General features: G+C 41.2%; 1 protein-coding gene across 25 annotated transcripts in view; it reads left to right on the forward strand.

Annotated features, from left to right (window-relative positions):
* The window catches only part of nrxn3a (neurexin 3a), a 317,098-nt gene that overhangs the window by 129,730 nt on the left and 164,456 nt on the right, over window positions 1-22,912 (forward strand). For 13 of the 25 annotated variants that reach the window (XR_004765382.1, XR_004765386.1, XM_035418878.1 and 10 more), the window contains 2 exons: window positions 596-622; window positions 3,046-3,165. Coding sequence is in view for 23 of the 25 variants with exons in the window: in XM_035418878.1 (XP_035274769.1) it covers window positions 596-622; window positions 3,046-3,165 (147 nt within the window). In the remaining 2 variants the exon portion in view is untranslated. The remainder of the gene's footprint in view (window positions 1-595; window positions 623-3,045; window positions 3,166-22,912) is intronic. The other 12 variants (XM_035419012.1, XM_035418953.1, XM_035419031.1 and 9 more) reach the window with 1 other exon arrangement.

The raw sequence follows: 22,912 nt of genomic DNA on the forward strand, positions 1-22,912 counted from the left end.
ATATAAAATATAACAGGCAAATAAGCTGAATGAAAATTTAATAAAACAGTTCCTTCCTTTCTACTAAAACTAGCTAACTAATTTTACCAAGAGTGACAAATGACTTTAGTGTACATACTGAGCTGTTGTCTTTGTTTCTTTATTTATAATTTGGTATTCAGATTCGAGTAATGATGCAAATTATTTTTTTCCGGTTTTGTAACTCTTTGATTACAAAACATAATGTTATCATTTTGTTGTTTGCTGACTTTGCTGATAATCAAACTATAAAATCTATGATGAAAAACAGTTATTAGGGTAAGCAGATGCAGTTCTTAGGGTATGTTTTCATCTTTAAAAAGAAATTATATTCATTAAATGACTCCTGAAATTGTGTTTACATTGTTTTCATTTGATGCATCACATTCTCCATCTTGTTTGTGTTCTGTAGACTAGCTCTGAAACCATATCAAAGAAGCCCTAGAAGGACTTGTGAAGAGTGTGTCTACCAGAGCATTTCTGTTAGTAAAGCAGACGCTTTATTAACTACCGTCATTGACCACCTACTAACCTTTTTTTATTGTTTTTTCACTTTTCCGTTCTTTTGCTAACAAAGTTGGTTTCACCAAAGCTGACCTACAAGGTAGAAGGTTCAATTCCATTCTGAACGTCGCTGAAAGTCGCTCTGTGTAATGTGCGGTGGTGTTTTGAAAATGCCTGGGTATAAAATGGTTCACTTTTTGAAATGTCTGGGATGGTTTCATTATGCAGCAGAAAAAGGTTGAGAATAGCAGCAAGATTTGAAAAATAATGATTATGTTTGAGAGTTGGCATAAATTAAACATTAGCCGCTCGGGGTAATTATGTCTTTAAATCTTGTTTATCTGTAACTCGTCTTGTTCTTGTTTTATGCTAATGATGTTGAACTAAGGGAGTTTTTTTTGGCTCTCCTAGCTGGAGTTGAAAACTCCATTAGCTGACTATCTCACCACAGGTTGTTCCTGCTCTGCTCATAGAGGGGAAAGAGGGGACACTGATGGAGACTACAGCTAGCACACTAATTAAAAGGAGAGCCGTGTAATTCAATTTTAAATGCCTGACAGTTAATTTATTCAGCATCCAGCCAACATGCAAGCTCACACTTTGATGGCAAGCTTGGCAAGCTTTAAACGTTGGCAAGGATTTTCATCCTTCCTTTGGTAGCCCATTTCCCAAACCCAGAACAAATCTGATGCTTTGAATAACTGATCTTTAGTATGACAATGATCAATAATGGGATTACACTTTTATAAATCTTTGAATTTGCTTGTTGAGGCAAGATTCATTTATCAACAGCGGAGCGTAAGCTATCAGCTATTTGCAAAGAAAATACTTTTGGTGCTAACTTCCATTGTAGACAGTTGAGATGTATTGATTTGACCTTGGTGTAACCCTTAGGGGGCTACTAAACCAAATAGACGGTTTGCAACAAGTTACTAGTCTGTGTCTACTGGTTTGTAAACCTTTTGTTCCTTAAAATGGTACATTGACATTGTTTACCTAAAGCTCTATATTTATACCACTTAACCACAGTGAATATGCGTGCTGAACTGCAGTCAATATTATTTATGTTAACTTTCTTTATGTCAACGATCTTTTCTGTATATTAATTTGCTATGTATAAAAAGCTAGGAACGGCTAACCATTGAAATCAACACCTGAAGCCAAGTCAAGCTGGTTCATTTATTTTGGCCGTAAATGTTCAGCAGTGATATGGTAGTCTGGAATGTTCTATGATGCCAAATGATGGGGAGTCCACAGGCTACAGACTGATATCATGCATGATCACTGTGTGAACATTACTGCAGTGATGAACCATCTTGATCGTGTCCAAAGCTGCTGTGCCTTAAGTCTTCACAGACACTTTGGGGAACACACCTGAATGAAATAAGATTGGAATTGGAAAACACTTATACGATAATTGGATCTATCATACCGTTGAACAAAACAAAACTTACCCCGAATGTGCAGTTATAGTTCCATTATTAAAGTGCCACAATGAGGTATATTTGTCCTGTTGCAAGGATAAATCACATATTAAATTGCACTCTTCATAGTGTAAAATGGTATTCAGAGTCACTGTTGTTAAGATGGTTTCTAGCGACCTGATATACTGTAGTCCTTCAATACGAATCTTGCTGTAGTTTTCTAATGTTGTGCGATCCCATTTCGTGTTCTTCCTTTTTTAATTTAGGAAGACAGATCAAGGTCCATTTCTTGTTCTCGGAAAAGAAATGGAAATATTCCTGGGGTGAACCATTTTGTGCACTGCATAAACCCAAGACTTAAATACACTATGCATTACACAATAAATGCACTTTTAGCCATCTAATTTTGTTTTACTTGCATAAGAGAGTTGCACTTAAAAACAGTTTACTTGCAATTATCTTTTTTTCACATGGTAATCTGGAATTCGTGTAGGAATGTCTTTTATATCCCCACTGAAGTGGTTTCCTATCGTATTTGCTGCATTCCCTCTTAGAGAAGTGTGCAAAAAACATGGGGTGTGTGTGTATTGGCGGTGAGCATTAAATACACACACCTGGTGTGAACACCACTGTTAACATTTATAACAAATGTACATATCGAACTATGTTCATAAAATGTTATAAAATGTTCTCTCTTCTTCCTGTCATCTCGTGCCCATGTAGTATCTTTGCGCAGTGTTGTAATATCTTTCACGTCCGTCATTAAATGCCAGGGAGGGGGAGAATATTCGCTTGTTGAACTCCTGTATGAATTGCAGAGGTCTGTCATTATAAGCCATGTTGAAATTGTCAAAGTACCGTCTTTTTTTGTTTTTTTGTCTGTGCACTGAGTATTACTAAAACCTACTCAGAGGGAATGCTGTGTCTTTCAGTTTGTATTTTAACCTTTTTGGAAGTATTGTCTGGATACCTACTAACCTGACTGCATGCCCCACTGACGTGCACTCCTGCATGGCACCTAACAGAGCTCGCTGGCCCCCGCCCTTCGCCCCCCCCCCCCCCTTTCCTGCTACTACATCCCTGTGCTTTGCCACCATAGGTCCTAGCACTACCTGCCAAGAGGACTCCTGCGCCAACATGGGCGTCTGCATCCAGCAGTGGGAGAACTACACCTGCGACTGCTCCATGACCTCGTACTCCGGCACGCAGTGTAACGACCGTGAGTACTTTTCCCCTTCCAATGGCGGCCAGGCACCCTTCTCACCCGCGCGTCCAGTGTCCGAAGCGTGAGTTTCACTAGTGCACTGTTACAGGGAACGTGCTGGGCTCTGCTTACAGTACAGCCGTGCGAGAGCACCGTCAAAACTCTGCCTTTCATCTCATCCTGGCAGCCAGAGCACAGCACGATGAAAAGATTTTTTTAAAAAGATCCTCCTTCCGTTAGCACTGCCAACACAGCTTTTGAGAGAGAGAGGAGAACTCACAAATTATTCAAGTGAACAAAGTAGACCGTGGAGTGCTGAAGTTTTACTCACAGTACACTTCACTTGCTTGCAGTTGTGCTTATACTGAGCAGTATATGCGTGCATTACATACTGCTGTATATATTGAGGCATTCACAACCTTTTGAAGACCCTCAACAGGCTTGTCTGGAGGTAAGCGCTGTTTATTTTCTTTGTACCTGTGTATCGATTTTCACGTTGCTGCGTGTGAAGGGTAAAACCCACGTCGTCTGAGAGCTGATTTTTGAATTGCCGATCCCGGGGCTGGGAGAGGTTTGATTGCAAGAGTCCTGTTTGTTAGTAGTTCACCAGAAAGGTCAAATTGTCCTTAAAATTCCAGGCCACCCTTCTGTCCAAAGGACAATGACTTGATATTTATTGGAACACACATATCATAAATCCAAACAAGAGGCTTACAGATTTATGTCTTATGCAATTTAATTTCAAGTTATACAGTTTAAATAAGTGAGCCGCAAATGTACTTATCTTTTAAGTGATTGATCATGAATATGTGTGAGTGTGTTTCTGAGTAAAAGGTTGTCCGTGGTTTTCTAGGTAATTCACTTTTGTTGATGTCTGACATTAATTAAAGTGCATCCTTTGTGTTTATCTCATCGACACTTGAAAGGAACATTGCGAAGGGGATTTGCGTCTGCATAATCTGCTCGTGGTTACAGGTGGATCTTCGTGTTTTCTCTGCAGTATTCTTTTGTGAATTCATTAAATGAAGAGCTTTCAAGCCTGGGGGTGATCCTGAAGAGGTTGAATAATGTGTTAAAAAAGGATAGCAATCAGCAACATTCAAAATAATGATGCCCTTCTGCATTTGTTAGTTAAACCAGATACTTCATCACTGGAAAGTTACGTTTTCTTAAAAAAAAAATTTTAAAAAATTGTTTATGCATAAAATAACTATAATTACACAGTTGGGTGAGTGCAGGCTTCACTTTATTTTTTATCCATTTTATCTTTGGGATTTTAATAAAAATTGATTTATATCGCTGCAGACCACCCCAGAATCTCTTCTGAAAATCAGATTTACCTGTTGGACACTATCCCATTATATTCGTGCTCCCACAGACCAATCCGATTCATAGAGAGGAGTCATGGGGTGCTTGAACCTGTGCATGCTGCTAACTTCTAAATGGTTCCACTCCAGCGTAGCAATACAGTGAGCGAGTCTGGCACAGTTTGGGTTGCGGTGCATAATGTTGCATGAAATAGCTCAGGTAGCCTTGCGTTTGAACTAACCTGAGTTAGCCGTTCACAGGAATATCAGGAAGATGAGTTTAGAGGGCATGCATTATTTATGCCCGGTTTTATATGTGGGTGATGAGTGCTTCATCGAGCGTCGTTGTCACAGCCATCTGCATGGTGACCCAGGGCAAGACGAGCCTGTGGTCTGTGTTGTGTTTGCCTGCTTGTAGTTCTGGAATAATTCCGTGTCAGGGAAAGTAAATATTATCCCCTGGGGATGTGTGTATTAGAGGACACCTTCTGAAGAGTCGAGCCATCTTGAGCTGTTGCCAGTCACTTCACGACTCCCCAAACTGCCACGGAGTTGACCTTCCGAAGATTTAAGAATGACAGACAGCCTTCTCTCTTTTATACCCACGACAAAGAGACTTGACGCGTCGTATTTTTTGCGCAGTTACAGTGAATCAAAACCTCGTTTGCCGAGATACCGTGGAACTTAATTAAATAATGCAGTGAGAGTAATGCCGGTGTCAGGTTTGTCAGTCCCCATAAATATCTGTCTCCCAGCGGTCGGACGTGAAATTACGACGACTGAGAAGACCGGTGGAGTGCTCCACCTTCTCAGCCATTAAGATGGAGGGTGATGTACACGGCGGGTTTCATCTCATCAATCGTCAAGTCGCAGGCCGCTGACAAATCGGTTTTACGGCCTGACCTCCAGTTTGTCCTGCGGTTAAACGCAGCAACATCCCGAGATATGGAAATCCCGAACAGAATCTCCTCCCTATTTCAGGAAATATTGGGACGTTGAAAGGGCATCATGATTCAGTTACGCCTGTGTTACAGGTCATTAAGGAGTTATCCCATTCTGAGGTGAATTGCATTGCTACTATCTTCATCATATGATGATAGAATGCTAAAGAACGACCTGTAGTCTGGTGTTGATCTGGCCTATAACGGTTCCAACTTTGGCCAGTAGCCCTATGGGGTGGTGTGTAATTGGCTGATGTCACGTGGGGAGGGGCGGTCTCAGGTGACTGGGCAGACAGTCTCATTGTGTAAGGGTGTCTCGTCTGGTTGATTGGGTGTCTGCAGCTTGTCCACGCCGCCCGTACAGCTTAACTGGTGGACTGCAGGGTGCAAAAAGCAGCAGGAAGTGGGCCTTGCTTTGGAAGAGTTGTTAGCTTGTCTGTGCTCTCCCTAATTGACAGACTGCATCGCATGGCAATGGTACAGAGACAGGTCTACAAATATTATTTGGAATTTCAAACAGTGAGTGAACGAAAAAAAATGAGGTATAAAATGGGTAATAAAATGAAGACAGTGAATCACTCAATCAGTCGGCTATTACAGTTACTATGTCTCAGATTAATTCTAATTGTATTCCATTGTAAATATGACTTGTGCCACAATAAAATAAAATAAAAATCTGCAGAAGAAATATGCAAATTATGATGGATGTTTTAGAGTAACAGTAAGAAACTAATTATATGCTTTTATGGGTGTTGTCAGTTTTGCGGTTCAGTGTTTTGCAGTCAGTGACTAATAAGAATGCAATTAACTCATGGCCATTAACTTGCAGTTCTTCGTATTGCTGAAATTGTTTTTATACTATGACTTAAATCCTTAGTACAATGCTTGAACACTAGGTGGTAGTATAGAGCTGTAAAGAGACGGAAGTTATAACTGTAACGCAATCCTGTTGGCAAGTTAGCAAATAAATGGGTTTTTTTGCTTCTCTCAATGCTAAGGTATTCTTTCATGGCAGTTTTAGAGCAATTCAAACAGTACGATGTCCTGAATATAAATATTAATAGACTAACTTTAATGACTAATTTTAAAGTCTTATTTATGCCATTTTATATATTAATGCACATTCTGATAATTTGGTTTGTCATGCTATGCTTTCATTTTTCAGCTTTTAATATGTGGTGAAGAGAATCAACCTTTTAATGTTCTTTTATAATACGAGTAATGGAATGCTAAGATCTCTTCCAGATTTCTTAAGCAAACTGTTACTTAATACAGGCCCACCTTGATTAAACTGCCATATCCGTATAATACAGGTTCATATTCATATTAATATTCCAACCGATGACTTGATGAAAGATGAATTTGTGTTTTAATGCAATAAAAATGGCACTTCACACTTTTGTGGCGCGTGATCTAAATTTCAAACTCAGATATAAGCTGCCTCTCGACTGTGTCTTTGGAGTTAACGCTCAAGCAGAGATTGGCTGGCAGATTTCTCCACTGCTCTTACAATGGCATAAATCCTTCTTTTGTGCCCACTGTAATCCAGAAGATGGGAGGTTTAAACTGAAGCTTATGTTGATTATCCCTGCCCGCTGAAAACAAGGCGAGGTTAGTCTACCTTAACTCTTTTCTTCTCTGCAAATATCGAAAACTTAGCTGCACATCTCCAATCATCTGGTGATATCCTGTCTATTAAACGGAGCGCACGTAGTTAGAGCTTCTGTTGACTTTCTTGAGTTTTGTTCTTAACAATGACCCATTTTATTTTGTACAGCATGCGTATTATACGTACAGCATGTGCAGTAAGTATTCACGTTTGTTATCAGTCCTCGAAATTCTCCTCCTTTCAGATATGCATTCAGTCCAAAAATCACGATGCATTTTTACATATTGACTTTTTTAATTACCACATCATACTCGGTACGGCCCCGTGCTCAACAGTTTTATCTCTCTCCTTCAGTTTCATTACAATCACAATATCCAATTAAATTTAAGGACTTTTTAACTTGGTGAACCGTCGAGAAACCCGGCCAGTCTTCAGGCTTGTTGACAAGGCTAATTATTCAGTCTTTTGAATTAAATTTGTTTCCAGTGATAATTTCTCCCCTAAAGGTCATATTTTGTTGTTCATAAACGGCATGAGGCACCAGATCATCTGGGCCATCCTCTCCTCGCTGCGCCCCCCCCACCTCCCCCCGCCAACATCGAATCAGTGTTTGTTGTCATTTGTAATTGTGTGTTAGATTTCATAATTATTTACAATCTCAATTATATTAAATTAACCTCTATTTAATCAATACACAGGCCCAGAGCGATGACATCTTAAATCATGAAATGCTCTCTTTTGCTTTTAGGCACAGCATTAGGCCTGCCCTTTTATTTTATTTAAATGTTATTTTTTATCAAACTCACACACTGAATTCCTCGGTACAGTGTACATTTTTTCTATAGGAAGAACATGGATTGCGACTAGTTTGGAGTTCTAATCCAGACACTGGTGATCAAACTGCAGGGCATCAACAATGCTGGTTCTCAGTTCTGTGTTTTAAATGGGATGCATCCTTTCTCTTGACACACTCCGGTGACCTTGGGCTCGGTTTTGGCACGGGTAGCCACAGGACCGCTGGGCGATCTCCCCGGTGAGTGAGCACAGACTTTGGATTGCTTGATACTCCGCACCGCTCCTTCAAGTGCCCCCTGTGACATCATCAAGCTCCCAAGATCTTATCCGTTGACCAAAAATTGCATTGTCTCTGGTCGGGCCATCAGAATAAAATACTTCCACATTACGTTATCTGCCAGCATGTGGTGCAGATTGCTATGTCATTCAGAGTCTGTGGAGTCGAAAGGGAGCAGTCTTCTACACTGGCAAACTGCTGTAGAAAACCCGGACTGATTAGCGTAGTGCTACTAAATGAGTTATTAGCGGCTCCATTGACTGTTAAATGATCTCACGTCACATTAGTACTAGAGTATTATGGGAGAAACATTCAGGCACCAGAAGCCGCGATGGGATGTGTACTTGCCACTGGGGTGGTGTATAATTTTGTACGTGGAAGTTATAATTTCGTCTGTCAGCGTTATGAGAGCACTTGCTGCGTAGTACAGCAGCACCTCCTCAACCTTTCCATTAAAACAAACATAAATACTAAACGTTATGTTTGAATACTAAAAGTCTCTCCCGATTACACCATATAAAAAGCTGTGTTTTTTATTTCTTTCTTTTGTCAAGAGATTTATTGGAGTCTGCTTTGTGAGCACAGAGCAAATAGTAGAATTAATTTGTGCTGAATATTTGATAAGCCAGGACCTGAGCCTTTACAGTTTCCTACAGTAACAGGTTGACTATCCTGAAGTAGTGGGAACAGTTCCCCCTTAAAGGGCAAAACATGTTTACCATTTAACCAGAGACATAACCAGGATTTTGAGCATCCCAAGGAAGGCCTGGGGTACATGTAAAATATGAGGATGTTGATTGTGAAGTGTGACACTCTGGATGCCATCGTAAGATGAAATCTACAGCAGATTACTTTAGGTAAACTTTTTTTTTTTTAAACTTCATGTTTTGTTTTGTTTTGTTTTCCCCTACCTAATGTTAATTTCCAGAGGTTAATCTGAAATATTACTTTTTGTTATTTCTGATGATGCCTGAGGGTGTGCTGTTCTTTTCTGTGTTTCTGCATGTTAAATGGATAAGTAAATAGATAGCTACACAAACAACAACCTGGGGGGGGGGCATTTTTCCTACATAGCCTGACGAGAACAAGATTTTAGTAATTAAAGAACATCACCATTCTATCTTTGGTTTAGAACTGCTGAGGAGGGGAGATGCAGTGAGCAGTGAGCTTAGAGATTTAATCAAGTTTGCATATTCTTCACATGATTAGGAATGGGAAAGCCTTGCTTGTACAGCACCATCAATTAAGAAGGCTAAGGGCTTTTAGCAAAAGGAAAGATGTATTGTCAACCATCTAGTATCTAATGTACTGTTAACTGCACTATTAATCACAGCAGTGTGCAGCGGAGCAAAGGGAAAAACAGATAATTCTGTTACATGTATGTTCATGTACAGGTGAAAAAAAATGTGTCGTGGTTTTATTAATGGGGATGTTTTTATCCATCTCGATGGAGGATAGAGATGGATATGCAAAAAACAAATCTCCTTTTATAACTCCTTTTTTTTCCAAACATATTTTTCCTCCAAACCAATTTCTACATGCAAAATTGAGTTCCGCATGTTCTTGATTCTGGATAATGCATGAGGTGACAAGGGGTGAACCCATTTAAGGAATACATTAAAGCTTAGTGAAATGGATAATGAATAAGAGATGTGGTTTTACCTTGGCTAAGCTTCAGATCCAGGCAGGGAAATCCCAGAGAACCAATCTCTATTTTCACTGCTGTTGTCTGATTGGCCCCTGGACTTTCGGAAAGCTTATTTAATAGAGACAAAGCTCAACGCAGCGGAATCTAAAGACAGCGGAATCTCGCTGTTGTGGTGTGATGAGTCAGTGGTGCCGAGCGGTTTGAAGGTTGGGTCTGTGATATTTCAGGGTGTTTGTATAAGAATGTAAGTAAATACATGTCTGAACACATATATGTAAAACACCAAATTAGAATGTATAAAAGTATTGTCGTGTACTTTGAGTCATCTCTACATCCCATTCATGTACCCTTAACCCAATGGCCGTCCACGCTCAGCATAATGTGGAGCAGTCATCGCGGTTCAGGAGGAGGCCAAAGTCAGGAATAGAAAGGTGCTAATTTTAAAAGAACTGCCACTTTGTTTCTCAGAGAAGCATTTGAATTGGGAGTGGGGACAGCGAGTAGATTAGAAACAGATCGCCTTATGAGAACACGAGTCCCTTCTGGATTGAAGGTCTGTTCCAGGTCTATGGAAAATCCCATCACCGAGACGATGCTGAGTGGGTAGTGAAGGCGGTATTTCCTGCATAAACTGGGAAATATCTGTTCTTACTTCAAACGTAATGACCGTACATTTTGTGTTGAATCATTTTTCAGTGCTCTCTTAAGGAACCAATCTGACACGCATGACCTTAAAGTTACGGACGTCGGGTAGTGGTTCCTGTGAGGTACACAACAACTTGAGTCCTGAGCGGTAAAAAATCAAAATACCAAGAAAAGGAAGCGAGGCTAGAAACAAAAGGAAGAAGAAAAAAATAAAACAGAAAGGCAAAGGCGGATTAAAGTTCACCCGAGGGTAGCGGTAAGCTCGCGAAATGAGTCTAAAGCACGCGCTTCCCCTGCAACGTGCCCCTATGCAAACAGACGTTCCAACGCTCATGACTCACCGGTCATCTCCGGCCTCGTGGCTGCAGAGACCTAAAGTAAATGTGTTCTGCTTTATGGTAGATGATGGTGTCAGAGGGCCAGAAGATTGATCTCTCATTTGAGCTCCAATTCATCCTCCACGTGTCACACACCTATGATGGCCCCGGCACAAAGGGAAGTGGGACAGAGTAAATGACCCGTTTTGACAGGCCCCGCCAGGAGACGGCAGGCGAAGGGAAATGGATTTGAATATGTATTTGAAATATCGCCGCGCGTCGTGTTCATGATTGGTGTGATTGACTCCTCCCAGTCTCGCTCTCCCGGTTCGGTTGGGATCACTTTACTAGTTCGTTTTCCTGGGATAAGAAGCAGAGTGCGGTGCTGCCGTGGAGACGATAAAAGTCCTTTTTGAAAAAATATGACGAGATCGATCCGACTGGTTTATTGTCTTTCATTTCTTTCAATCGACCAAGCGGCCCCGCTCGTGTCAGAGGGGTTATATATGACTAAACGCAGTGTAAATCTGTGTGCGTGTGTGTGTGTGTGAGCGTGTGTGTACGTGTTCTCAAAAGGGACTGTATAACAATATTTTTTTCACTGATTTTGAATGCGTGGATGAAGCCTCAATTTGTAGGACGTGCAGAGATGTTACATTAACACCAAGAAATTGATGGTCCACTATGAAGTGTTAGTTGCGTTTCCAGTAATGGTAGCAAATTGATGTTTCTCCCAATCCTGGTGGAGGAGCAGTGACTGAGAGTCCATCTGTCTGGCATCTCCCACCTTCAGGGACATTGAGCCAAGGGGTGGAGAGGGAAAACAAATGTTTTTCTCATGGGCTCTTCAGGCCTAAATGAAAGGGTAATGAGAACTGGGGCAACAGAAACCCAGAAACAAGAAGAGCCCAACCTATTCTTGTCCAGATCACTTCTTTTGTCTATTTGGAGCCCATCTCCAATTCAGTGTCTATCTCCTAGATTAGCTTTGGTTACTTAAACAGTCAATTTATCAGACATTATACCAGAAGAAGAACCACAGTACTGGATTTGCTGTTTTATGAAAACCTATCCTGCAGAGAAAATTACTTGTATTACTCAATAGTGATATTGTATTGAAATGCGAAATGAAAAGGAAATCTTATGAAACCTTTAAGATCAAGAAATGTGGCTCCCATCAGTTACCCTTGTATTACCACATATTTGTGAGTACTGTACATGTATGTATGTAGTTACCAATATAAATACATATATACACATACCAAGGTGACCTCATAATTTCCACCTCATCGGGACGTTAAAACAGACATTTTCTCGAAGCAAGCTTTACTGAATTGGACCCATCAACAATCAAATATCAGTGCTGAAAATCCATTTGTTTGTTACAGTTTGTTATATGACCTCGAGGCACTGAAAATGCTTTTGCTTCAAGGCTACAGTGTTCATCCAGAGCCATGTATCAATACTCCCTTCCGGGAGAGACTTGTATCTAACCAGTACATAACCAAGACTAATCAATATGCCTGCCTTCTTTTCATATGATTCTTAATTATCTCTTTGGGTGTGCATCGTAGCTATATTACAGGCATGTATCATGATTGTATCATGCTTGCATCAGTGTTCGTGGACCTTACATTATTATTTCAAATTATAATTCAACTGTATGGTGGTTTCTTCATGTAATGGGAAATACAAGCAAATTAATTTGTGAAAATGGGAATTAAGCCATTGGGATTGCGTGAAGCTGCGTGTAATTTATTCTAATAAGTTGGGAATACATTTTCAAAAAGTCAGTATGGGGTTCTTATTTCTTAAGTGACATTGATATAATTGTAGGTTTACTTATTGATCAGCAGGAGATTGTGCTTCCATGGTAGTTTGTAGTTAATAGAACACATGCAATAGACACATGCACATAAATGCGTTCCACATTTTATTCAGTAATGATGTAATTAAATAATGAATTCATGTCTTGCAATGGCTGAGTACCTGTTCATACAGTACTGCAGTTACCTGAAGCAGATGAATTTTGATGTCTCAGTTTATTCATTCACAAATTAGACTTTTCAGTCATGCAGTGCATCAAATGTGGACTCACCAGAAATGTGGACATCCTTATTGACCAATTTGCATGTCATTTCCAGGAACGGCTGGGTATTTTAAATTTTTTTTAGCTCCTAATTCTGTTTATAAGTAACTGAATCGCTAGATCCGTTTGATAAGGACTGAACATTGTCTCGAAGTGTTCAAACTGCCAGAAACATGTTCACTGCTTTGTATTTTGTGGAATGAATCTGTATGAATATGGATGACTAATTAACGAATTGGACTAATTAAGCCTGGGGGGACTGGCTTGATCGGGAGCCGGCAGGCGCGCAGCCCAGCAGGAATTGGGTTCGGTGCCCCTGGTGCACACTGCTCCGCCCAGATAATGGCTGCTCCAGTTCTTTCAGCTGCACCATCTTCCCGCTCCGTCCAATTGCGGACACGCTGTTCCTAATCATGTGACCCACAAAGGGTCAGCGTGGAGTTTGCCTCCTGCCTGCCGTTAGGGCGAGATATTCTGTCTGCCTTTAGAGTTGTGATTATCGACTGAGTGCTGTCTAACTGCACGAAAATGTACTCTGAGATCAAAAGCGCTGCCTCTTTTTGTCCTCCCATACATATAAATGATAGCTCTGTTGAAAGCTGAATTTAAAAAAATATGTCATATATAATTATATAGTTAAAGCAAAACAAATTTCACAGTTTACGTCGGATAACATGAAATATGCCTAATTGCAATAATTTGCAACCTTTAATTTATGATTTTTACATATTGAATGTTAAAAGATGTGACTGCAACCCAGAAAGTACACGAAAATGTAAGTTGGAGGGTCACAAAAATTTATTGTGCCACATAAAAAAAAGGAAAATTCAAAACAAAAACTCTCGGTTGGCTCTCGTGGTTTGAGGCCATTACTCAAGAGCTAAAGGCGAAGCACTGCGGTGCTTCGGGCCTCCAGAGGCAGAGCTGCCTGTGCTACTTCTGTGCTCCCGAGTTCCCGGCGCAGGAGAAAACCGCAAAATGAACCGCGGAACGAAGCAAAGCCCACATTGCTCGCGGCCTGGCAACGGACGCACGCCGTGAGGCTCTCTGCTTCCCGCTGGGTCGGACCCTTCGCCGTAAATTACGGCGTGAATAAACCGAATCCGCGACGGCGAGCCCTGTGCCATTCATATCTACATCTGAAAGGCGCCGCGACCCCCCCCCCCCCCCCCCGCCGCTCTTTGGGATAGCATCTTAGCTGTACGTATAGCTTGGAATAAGATCAAAGGGTGTGCTTTTAAGGTCCCGCGGAGAAGCCCTTCCTGAAAAGACGCCCAAAGCCTTCATTGTGGCTCATCTGCTCAATCCATTTCCTGAATGAAGTTTTGACTTTGGAGTCTTCTTTTGATCAGGCAATGTGTCATTTAGCCCTTTTAGAATTAGGTGTCATTCCCCGCACATCTATCCTGCTGAAAGATGACCTCAGCTGTCCCCAAGCCTACAATTAGAATTTTATTTTGAAGTTAAAGTGAACTCAGGGCCTAGTAGTAGCTACCCAATAATTAATACTATCCTCTGTCTCAGCCTTTGCGGCCTATGTGTGCTTTCACTGGTGAACTTACCGTTATCCTAAGGGTTGGTAAATCCTCCGATAGTAGTGCATCTAGATATAGGATCATCCCTAGACTTATCATCCCTAGTCTCTCCAGTGGTATGCCACAGCTAATACAGAATGCTACGTGTCCAAGTAGACAGTAATGCTGCCTTTTTTACCTATTTGGCTGAGTTCATTTAAAACTTTTATTCTTCTGGGCATTCCACCAATTACTGCTATTTTTAAACTGTGGCACCACCTTTGTCTGCCTTATAAAGTCACGGGGTTGATTGTGTCATTGTGATTTTTACCCTGGCTTACTTCACGGAGCTCTTTTTGTCACTATGCATTATGGCACGGGTGAAATTGTTCCTGGAAAGATGAGCAGGACGTTTGGAAGATATTAATTACAGGGGAATGAGACCATCAATCTGGGCTGTCACAGACAGACTGAGGGAGTCCACGTGGCGCATTTTCCCCTCTCATCTGACACCGGCTCCACTTCCAGCCTCCCACTGCTGCCCCTCTGCTGGAGCCGTGGGCAGCGTCTCCTCCGCCGCTCAGAAAATCCAGCCGCTAAAGTAGGACACTGATGGAATTAAGATAGATCGAGCTCCGAGTTGTTATTATTGCATATGCTCCCGTACAAAATGGGACCGAAAAGTACTAGAGAGTCGGGCGCTCTTGTGCGCTTCTCTTGTTAAATAATTCTGCTTGCGTTCTGAGGGAAGTCGAGGATGGTGGCGGTGGGGAGCGGCAGAGGGTGCAGGAGCATAGCAATAAATCACATTAACCAAACATGAAGCAGAGGCCCCTACATTTCTTTTAAAATGCTTATATTTCTTCCACATCGTGTCAAATGGCTTTGGAGCCACAGTGCTTCTCAGCAAAATATTAGCTGTTCAAGGAACTCTAATGAGTGCTTTGAAATGTTTTTTGAAATGTGTAACCAGGAAGGCTATTGAAATCTATGGAAGACTACTCTTAGTCACTTAAGATCTTCATGACAGAGCAAAGAGGATTCCTTTTTTTTGTCCTTTTCCATATAGTGTCTCCGTCTGAACTGAGAGCACAAAAGAATCGTCAGCGCTGACAGCCAGCTTTCCTGTTACTTATATATTGATAATTCCCTCCCTCCCCAGAGGTCCCGTTTGATGAAGCACCACAATACCAATCCATAATGAACACCCGGGCTGCCCTTAGTCACTTTAAAGCCAATTAACTTTATTGATATAGTTCCCAACACCGCACGAGTTTGCTTATTGTTAAATTCATTGCACAGTACATGACTGTGTCCTAAACGACTTCTTCTATAAATTTGCCCAACCGTTTCTCGGCTTTTTCATTACTGACAGTCCCTGTTTTGCGTCTTGTGGTGTTAATTAGTTTATAGGTGCAGTGTATCATCATATGCTTTATTTTTTACGGATTCAAGTCATCTTTACATACAGAGCTGCCTTACTTGCAGAAAAATCCATTTGGTTAATCCAATGTGCATGCTGTAATTTATTCTAGATGTATTAGGTATGCTGACTAAAAGTGCCTACTATGGGAGTTTGAGTACAGAAACAAGCATAATATAAAATGTATGTGGAAAAAATCGAACCGAGAGTCTCTGAAATTACTATTTTCCTTGATATTTGCTTTATGAGTTCATGAGATTGATGTAAATTATTGATCTTGTTGCTTCAGTGAATTATTTTTTTCTCAATGCATATACGTTTTCATCCTCGTTGTAACTAAAGGACAATAAAAAAGATCACTTTTCCCCCCACTGTTTTTAAAGTTTCTACTTGTTGTTTTTCTGTATGCTTCAGTGTATCTTCCAGATTTCTTTTTAATGCCCTCTAAATAGAATGTAGACTCCCAATGCAAATAGTTTCACTTCTGTGTTTAATGTAGCATCTCTTCACTGCTCCTAATTATATAGGACTATTCTGGGCAGTGCCGGATTAGTTTGCTTGAGGTCTTTGCGAGCCAATTAAGAATTCAGTCTCCGGCTCTTCTGCAGTCTTGAGTTAAAGTTTTGTTTTTGTAACAGTGTCCCTGATTGTTTGGAGATTATAGTCTCAGTTTAAATGCTTTCATGCTTTTTCCGGAGTCAGAACATTTTTCACCGATAAAAATGTCATGGCACTTACCAGAAATGACAACCCAGTCTGCAATAAGATGGAGTTACTTCTGATGGCATTATACAGCAAAATATTAAGTGTGTAATACAAGAGCTGCTGTGTGTGGAATGATGGGATAGAGAGTCTTGTGAGTTTGGCAGCGGTGATATATGCCTCACTTTGCTTTGCCCCGGTTGCTCTTCATTCCCAGGAAACATTGGGAGCAGGGTGATTTACTGTGCATGGTTTAATGGTCATTCACTTTAGTGCCAAGGCTGGATAATGAGTCCGCCATAATTAGCAGAGCTCCACTGCGCTACGCTAGTAAAAGGCCAGCTGGTGTGACTAATTATAAACGGGCTCACCTTACCTTCAGAAGAATGAAATGCACAAGTCCACCCTTTTCCTGTATGTCAGTGCAATGGAAGGCTGGTTGGAGATGCTTCCAATGGTGATAAACAGTTGCATCTATATCTTGAGATATTGAGGCGGCATACTCTTGGATATAACTCTCCAAGGAAATCTGTGTGTGTGTGTGTGTGCGCGTGCGTGTGTGCGTGCGTACGTGCGTGTGTGTGTGCAAGTATGCCTACATGTGTGTGTGTTTTAATTAATGCTGCATTTTCTTTTAAAAGAAGCATTGTTTGTGTTTCTCTGTCTGAAATCTGATAGATCCTCTAGTGTATAATCTATATGATTGGCCTATTGGGATTCTGTCTTCATTCATCATGTACGTACTGTACATCTTATCCGTTCAAATCAGCATTATGTTCATTATAACGGAGCTTTTTGGTTTGCCTGTAATTACACGTGCACACACACACACGCACACACACATGTGCATACACACACACTCACATGCATTCGCACACGCACACGTACACGCACACACACACACACACACAGTGAGAGGTTTAGTGGGTCTGTGTTCTTCTTGGAAGGTGGATGAGAGATGCTGGCTTCAGTGCTCATTCCAGCATGAATGAACACCTGTGTCCTGGCCAGGACCGGTAATTGCTGTCTGAGAAATAATTAAGAGAGGTTATTCATCCTGATATACACAAAAGCTTTATCTTCACCATGCAAGAGCTCTGCCTTCCCCGCTTTTCTTTGTGCTTTGTCCAAATTGGAAATTTCAGTGTTTTTTCCCCTATTTTTTTTCCTTTGGTTTTACAACACAACGTATAGAAATACCGTGGTGCACTGCACTTTGTTCCTGCTTCAGTGTAAGGTGAGCACTTTGAAACTCAAGCTTCCCTCTGCTTCTTTTTCCCCACTCCCCTGGATAATAGACTTCTCCCTTCAGCTGTAAAGCAGAATTTCCAAAGGAGCGCCTCGACAGATGGGGTCTTTTATGCCTACTGCAGATAAATGAAATGTGATTTGAAAGGTGAAATGGACTCTTAAAGAACAAAACTAAACGTTACTGATGGGTTCGAGGTAAAAATGTGGAATCGGCTGCTCATTGTTGGGGACTGCCACCTTGCGCGTTATTGGTCGGCTCTTCTGAGATGCGCAGAGCAGAGGATGTTTTGAAAGTCGGAATATGTGGTCACTTCCTGCGTCACATTGCCACAGGAGGAAATGCGTCCTACTGCAAATTTAAGACATCCTGTAGCAATTACTGTACGGACAGGTGGGGGAATCTGGGTGGAGTTACTTTCATTTCCATTTTCACAGAAGATCCTGTTCATTAACAACCCTGGAGAGCCCAAGATTAGAAACAGGGTGAACCGTATCCCAGAGGGCAGCGGGCAGGCATTACACACTATGGGCAGAGAGAGAGACGGAGTTGGGAAGTTGAGTAAACTGAATGTGATTTGCAGTGCACCTGCTGTTGTTATTTTAATATGCTGAACATTAAAGGTCAACCGAGCGTGTGGTTCAGAGCTTGGCCAGTGTCCCAGAGAAGAAAAGCGTAACTGCTTTTTCGGCAGACTTGTTAAAAAAGTGAAGAAAGGAAAAGTGCTGCGAAACACGCACTACATTTTTCTCTTTCTTTTTTCATCAAGGAATATGATACCATTTTGTGTAGACATGAGCATTTTCACATGCAGTACCTAGCAGGCCTCTTTTGTTTTGTCAGAAGGCAGCCATTTTGGCTCTGTTGTCAGGGATAGATGTTATTCATTTCCTGGAAGTATGAACCAGGTGTAGATTGCATGCCAAATGAAACAGCGTTACCTTGGCTTTTGCCATGAGTGGATCTTATTTTCAGTACACGGTCAGGATAGTATGTATGCTGTGTAAATTGCTTTAAAAGGCTGTTGCTTCCAGTGGCCTTGGTCAGTCCTATGCTTTTTTTTCTTTTCTTCCTGTCCCTAAGTGCGTGTAGCGTGAGTTTATCTGTCATGTTTTGACTGCCGTCCCCAGTGTCTCACCTGCACTCTCAGAAGCCGCTAATGTAAATCACGTTTTCCCGCCGCTTTTCGTGTTGCAGTTGCGTTAGCCGTCTGACATCCCCGCGAGCGGAAGGGTGTGCGCTCTCTCTGGTTAAATAGCGCCGCGCCCCTTTCAGGAGCGAAGAGTGCTCTCAGTTACGCCGAGGCTTCCGTGGCTCGGCGCGTCTTCCGCGACGGCCCGAGCGCTACTCTCTCGTCATTTTTTTTTTTAGTCCCAGAAACGGACACCTTGACGCGTGATTTTCTCCCGCGAAAAGAACCGACACGCTGTTTTTCGCGTCTCTCTGTTTTAAAAAAAAAAAAGAAATCCTAAGCGATAGGGGAGGCTGTGCGCGGCGGAGAACGCGGCCCCCTCTCCAGCCTGTTCCACCTGCCTGCCTCTTCCCCGGCTCCTGAATTATTCATCACACAGCCCTGTTTGCTGTGAGGCAGGCTGTCTGTTTTTCCTGCAGGTGTAATGAGAGGCAGTGGCGGGTTTGAAAAGCCAAAAAAAGAAAAAAAGAAAAAGCCTTCAGTGGATCCAGGCCAAAGCTTTTCTCCTGTATGATGCCACAGTGACTGTGTGGATATCACTGAGCTAAATATCCCAGTAATTTCACACAGAGCTTGGCTGCTACTCCTGTAGAATACATCATTATGTGGGCTCAGTCTCAGTCCCAGATCATAGCTGGGCTGTGGTTTTCGCTGTTTGTTGTTTTTTTCCCTCAGTAGCCTCCTTGTGCCAGCCATGGGCATAAGTTTTGGTTTTGAAACAGAATATATGTATGTTCCCATGGTTTCAGGCCTTGGGTTATTGAAATTGTGAGTTTGCATTGTGTAATCCGAGAGTAGCTGCATTGCCAATGATATTTTTATGGTTCGAGGCAGCGCTGTCAGTTCAATGACGATGACTCGGGAATCTCGAGCCGTGAGAGTCTGGAAGCGGACCACAGGAGTCACGGGATTAGCCTCATTGTCATCAGATTACTGCTCATATTTTTTTTAAGCCAAGATGAATGTGTTAGATGCAAAGCGACACTCGCTATGTCGCACGTTTATGTAACCAACAACTTTGCCCTCCCTCTTCTCCCTGCTGTAGCCTTCCCTGTTTTGAGAATTTTACTGTAACAGCATGGCACATTGCATCCATTAATAATGGGATCATTTTAAATGAGTTACATATGCTCTCTCTCTCTCTCTCTCTCTCTCTCTCTATATATATATATATATATATATATATATATATATATATATAGCCTATGTCTTTCACACAAACATTACTTATTAATAACTTGTGACTGGGGGATCTGACATCACAGCAGGAAATAGAGGCAGATTATGTTTTCATTCATTTTTTATTTTATTTGTTACTCGTTTCTCCTCGCCGTTCATTTGGGGGGCAGGGATGCACTGTGTCAGACCTGATCTGATATGTTAATGCATATTAGAGAGGCGTCTTGATTAAACAATATAATTATTCCTTTTGAAAGGCAGTAGGGACCAAGGGAGTTGGCATAGACTGAGTCATGTTCTCTGCTGGAATCAGCTATTTTCTTAAAAAAGATAATTCTAATACTGCTTTTCCTCTCGCCTCCTATGTCTCCTGTCTTATTTTGCGGTGAGCTGCCGTGGATTTTGATCGTAAACAAATTAGACATCTGAGTCTCGTCTTGCAAATTCGGTTTGCTCTCTCAGCTTTGCTTAAACTGACACCGGCTTTCATATTGACATGCTCATGTACTCTGTGTCCTTTTTATTTTTCATTATGTGTTCATGGGAATACATTTAAATCAGATTGACTCAAATGATTTTTGCACACTGGTAGCAGTGAAAAATCAAGTAACCCATGGAGAGACACTAATATGCTGTAATACTGTCAGATTTGCAGCCTCTCTGAGAAATTGCCGTGTATCCAAGAATCTACAGTATGGATAATATTATTTTGAATGGAACTCTATTCTTTGCTGTTGAATATATTAATGTAAGCTTCTAGTTGAGAAACCCATGTATATTTCTTTCTTGTTTTATAAAAACAGACTTACGTATTGACCTTATTCATTGTACACTCTGGCATTCAGAAATCAGGATGCTCATCGTCCATTGATGGTAGCTTGAAAAAGTGAATAAGAAATGTCACACACTTGAAGAATTCTAGACTAAAATGTTCAAACAAAGCACACAACTTTCTGGAGAAATATTACTTCCAGACAATGAGGTAAAGTTCTTTAACTGTACTCAGAATTGGAAATTGCTATTGTATTTGAGTACAGGTTATCTATTTCCTTGAAATACTCAGTAAATGTTCTGCCAAATATGAATGTATAATGTACAAGTACCCTGTTCCAAAGAGTACTTTTCCTGATTGGATTCACTCACTATTGCACCTTTGTAGCACTTCTGTCTACATTTTGTATGTATTTAAGTATGCTGATAGCTTATTGTAGCATGATTATAATAAGCTGATTCTATCTGTCTGTGTCTGTGAATGTCAATAATAAGGCAGAACATGACCCTGGTTGAGTCAGAATAATGATAAATACAGCGAATCTGCATGTCTTATACCACAGCAGGGATATAAGGTTTATAATGGTTTAATTGACACCGGGAGTTAGCACAAAGACTGACACACACACCAACACACACGCACCCATGTACACAAAACCAGTCATAAACTGGCATCAGCTCCAAAATACAAACTGACCAATCTGTGCATACTGTTTGATAATTAGGTGCTAATTTCCAATCATTTTTATTGGAATAAAGATGAAATTAAATATTTCAGTTAAAGCAGTGGAATAAATTACAATAAATCACACTATATGACAATAACATGAAAAACAGTAATACCTTTAAAATAAAAATATGTATAACTGCCAAAGCCACAAACCATCGTATGGACTTGCAAATACAGAAATATCAAAAAAAAGATATTGCAAAGGTACTATTCCAGGATATTGGATCTGCATTTTTTTCTTTCTTTTTTTGCATTCCTATCCCACATCCTGTGCAAATGTGATGCATTAACTTTGTAGCCTCCTTGATTTATACAGCATGCTTGGATGTCTTTTGCATTAGTAATTTATGTAAGGCGTCAAACATTAAAGCTAAATTGGCTCGCAAATGTCACCTGTTTGCTGTAATTTTGCGGCTTTTTGGCAAGAACACCGCGTGCCGCCAGAAAGTGTTCACGAGAGAATACCAACTATGACTGCCTCAGCAGAAACAGCTGTAAAACGCCTACCGCTGCCGTGCATCAGGTTTTTCAATATTTCATCGAATGGAAATAAGTCGTGCAGGTGCTCGCTCTTCATCAGCTGTCCTCCGTGTCTATTTTCTCCCGTAATAAACATCCAGATGACCAATGTGATTTGTGTCTGTGTCACTGTGCTAATATGTGGTTTTGCGCTTGGGGGCTTTGAGCCGATGCTTACCCTGTAGCCTGCGGCCGCAGCACTGTACATCGGTGGAGATGCACAGAATGAGTCAGTCGTGGGGCTGAGCATCTCTCTCAAGGTCTGCTCCAGTACCACCAGTGTAATAGGAGAGTGATCATTATCATCATAAATACAGACGACGTGGACACTCAAACCATCACTCAGTCTACAAAAAACACATATTTTTGGTCCAAGGGTGTTGCGGACCCTTGGTGAAGATGTCGTCTTATCACCCTCTTATCAAACGTTATTAAATTGCTCTTTTTGCTCATACGCAGTTTAGTTCTCCTCTCCGTCATTCGAAAAGAATGTGAAATAAATGGCCCTCAGTAAGCTGCTCGGTGATTTTAATTAAGCGAGTCAAATTATCGAAGAGCATTTAATCTGCAAAAGTACATTCTGAGACGGCTGCCGCCTTGAGAGGGTATTGAGGAGTTTGGTTAAACAGATGTATCATTATGAAATAATGTGATATTTCCCCATGGGTGGCCAGTGGGGGAAAGACATTGGAAAAAGATAAGGAAAAACTTTAAATATATACAAGTGGCATGCATTCTCTCTCTGCATTTCCAATCGTTCTAGTCAGTGGCCAAGGACATTTGAAAACAATTTCAGCATCAGTGTCAGCCACCTATTTTCATCGCTGTTGTAAAATGGCGGTAAGGTGAGCTGTG

The sequence above is a fragment of the Anguilla anguilla genome, chromosome 1, assembly GCF_013347855.1.
Source record: "Anguilla anguilla isolate fAngAng1 chromosome 1, fAngAng1.pri, whole genome shotgun sequence".
In the NCBI taxonomy this organism is placed as follows: domain Eukaryota; kingdom Metazoa; phylum Chordata; class Actinopteri; order Anguilliformes; family Anguillidae; genus Anguilla; species Anguilla anguilla.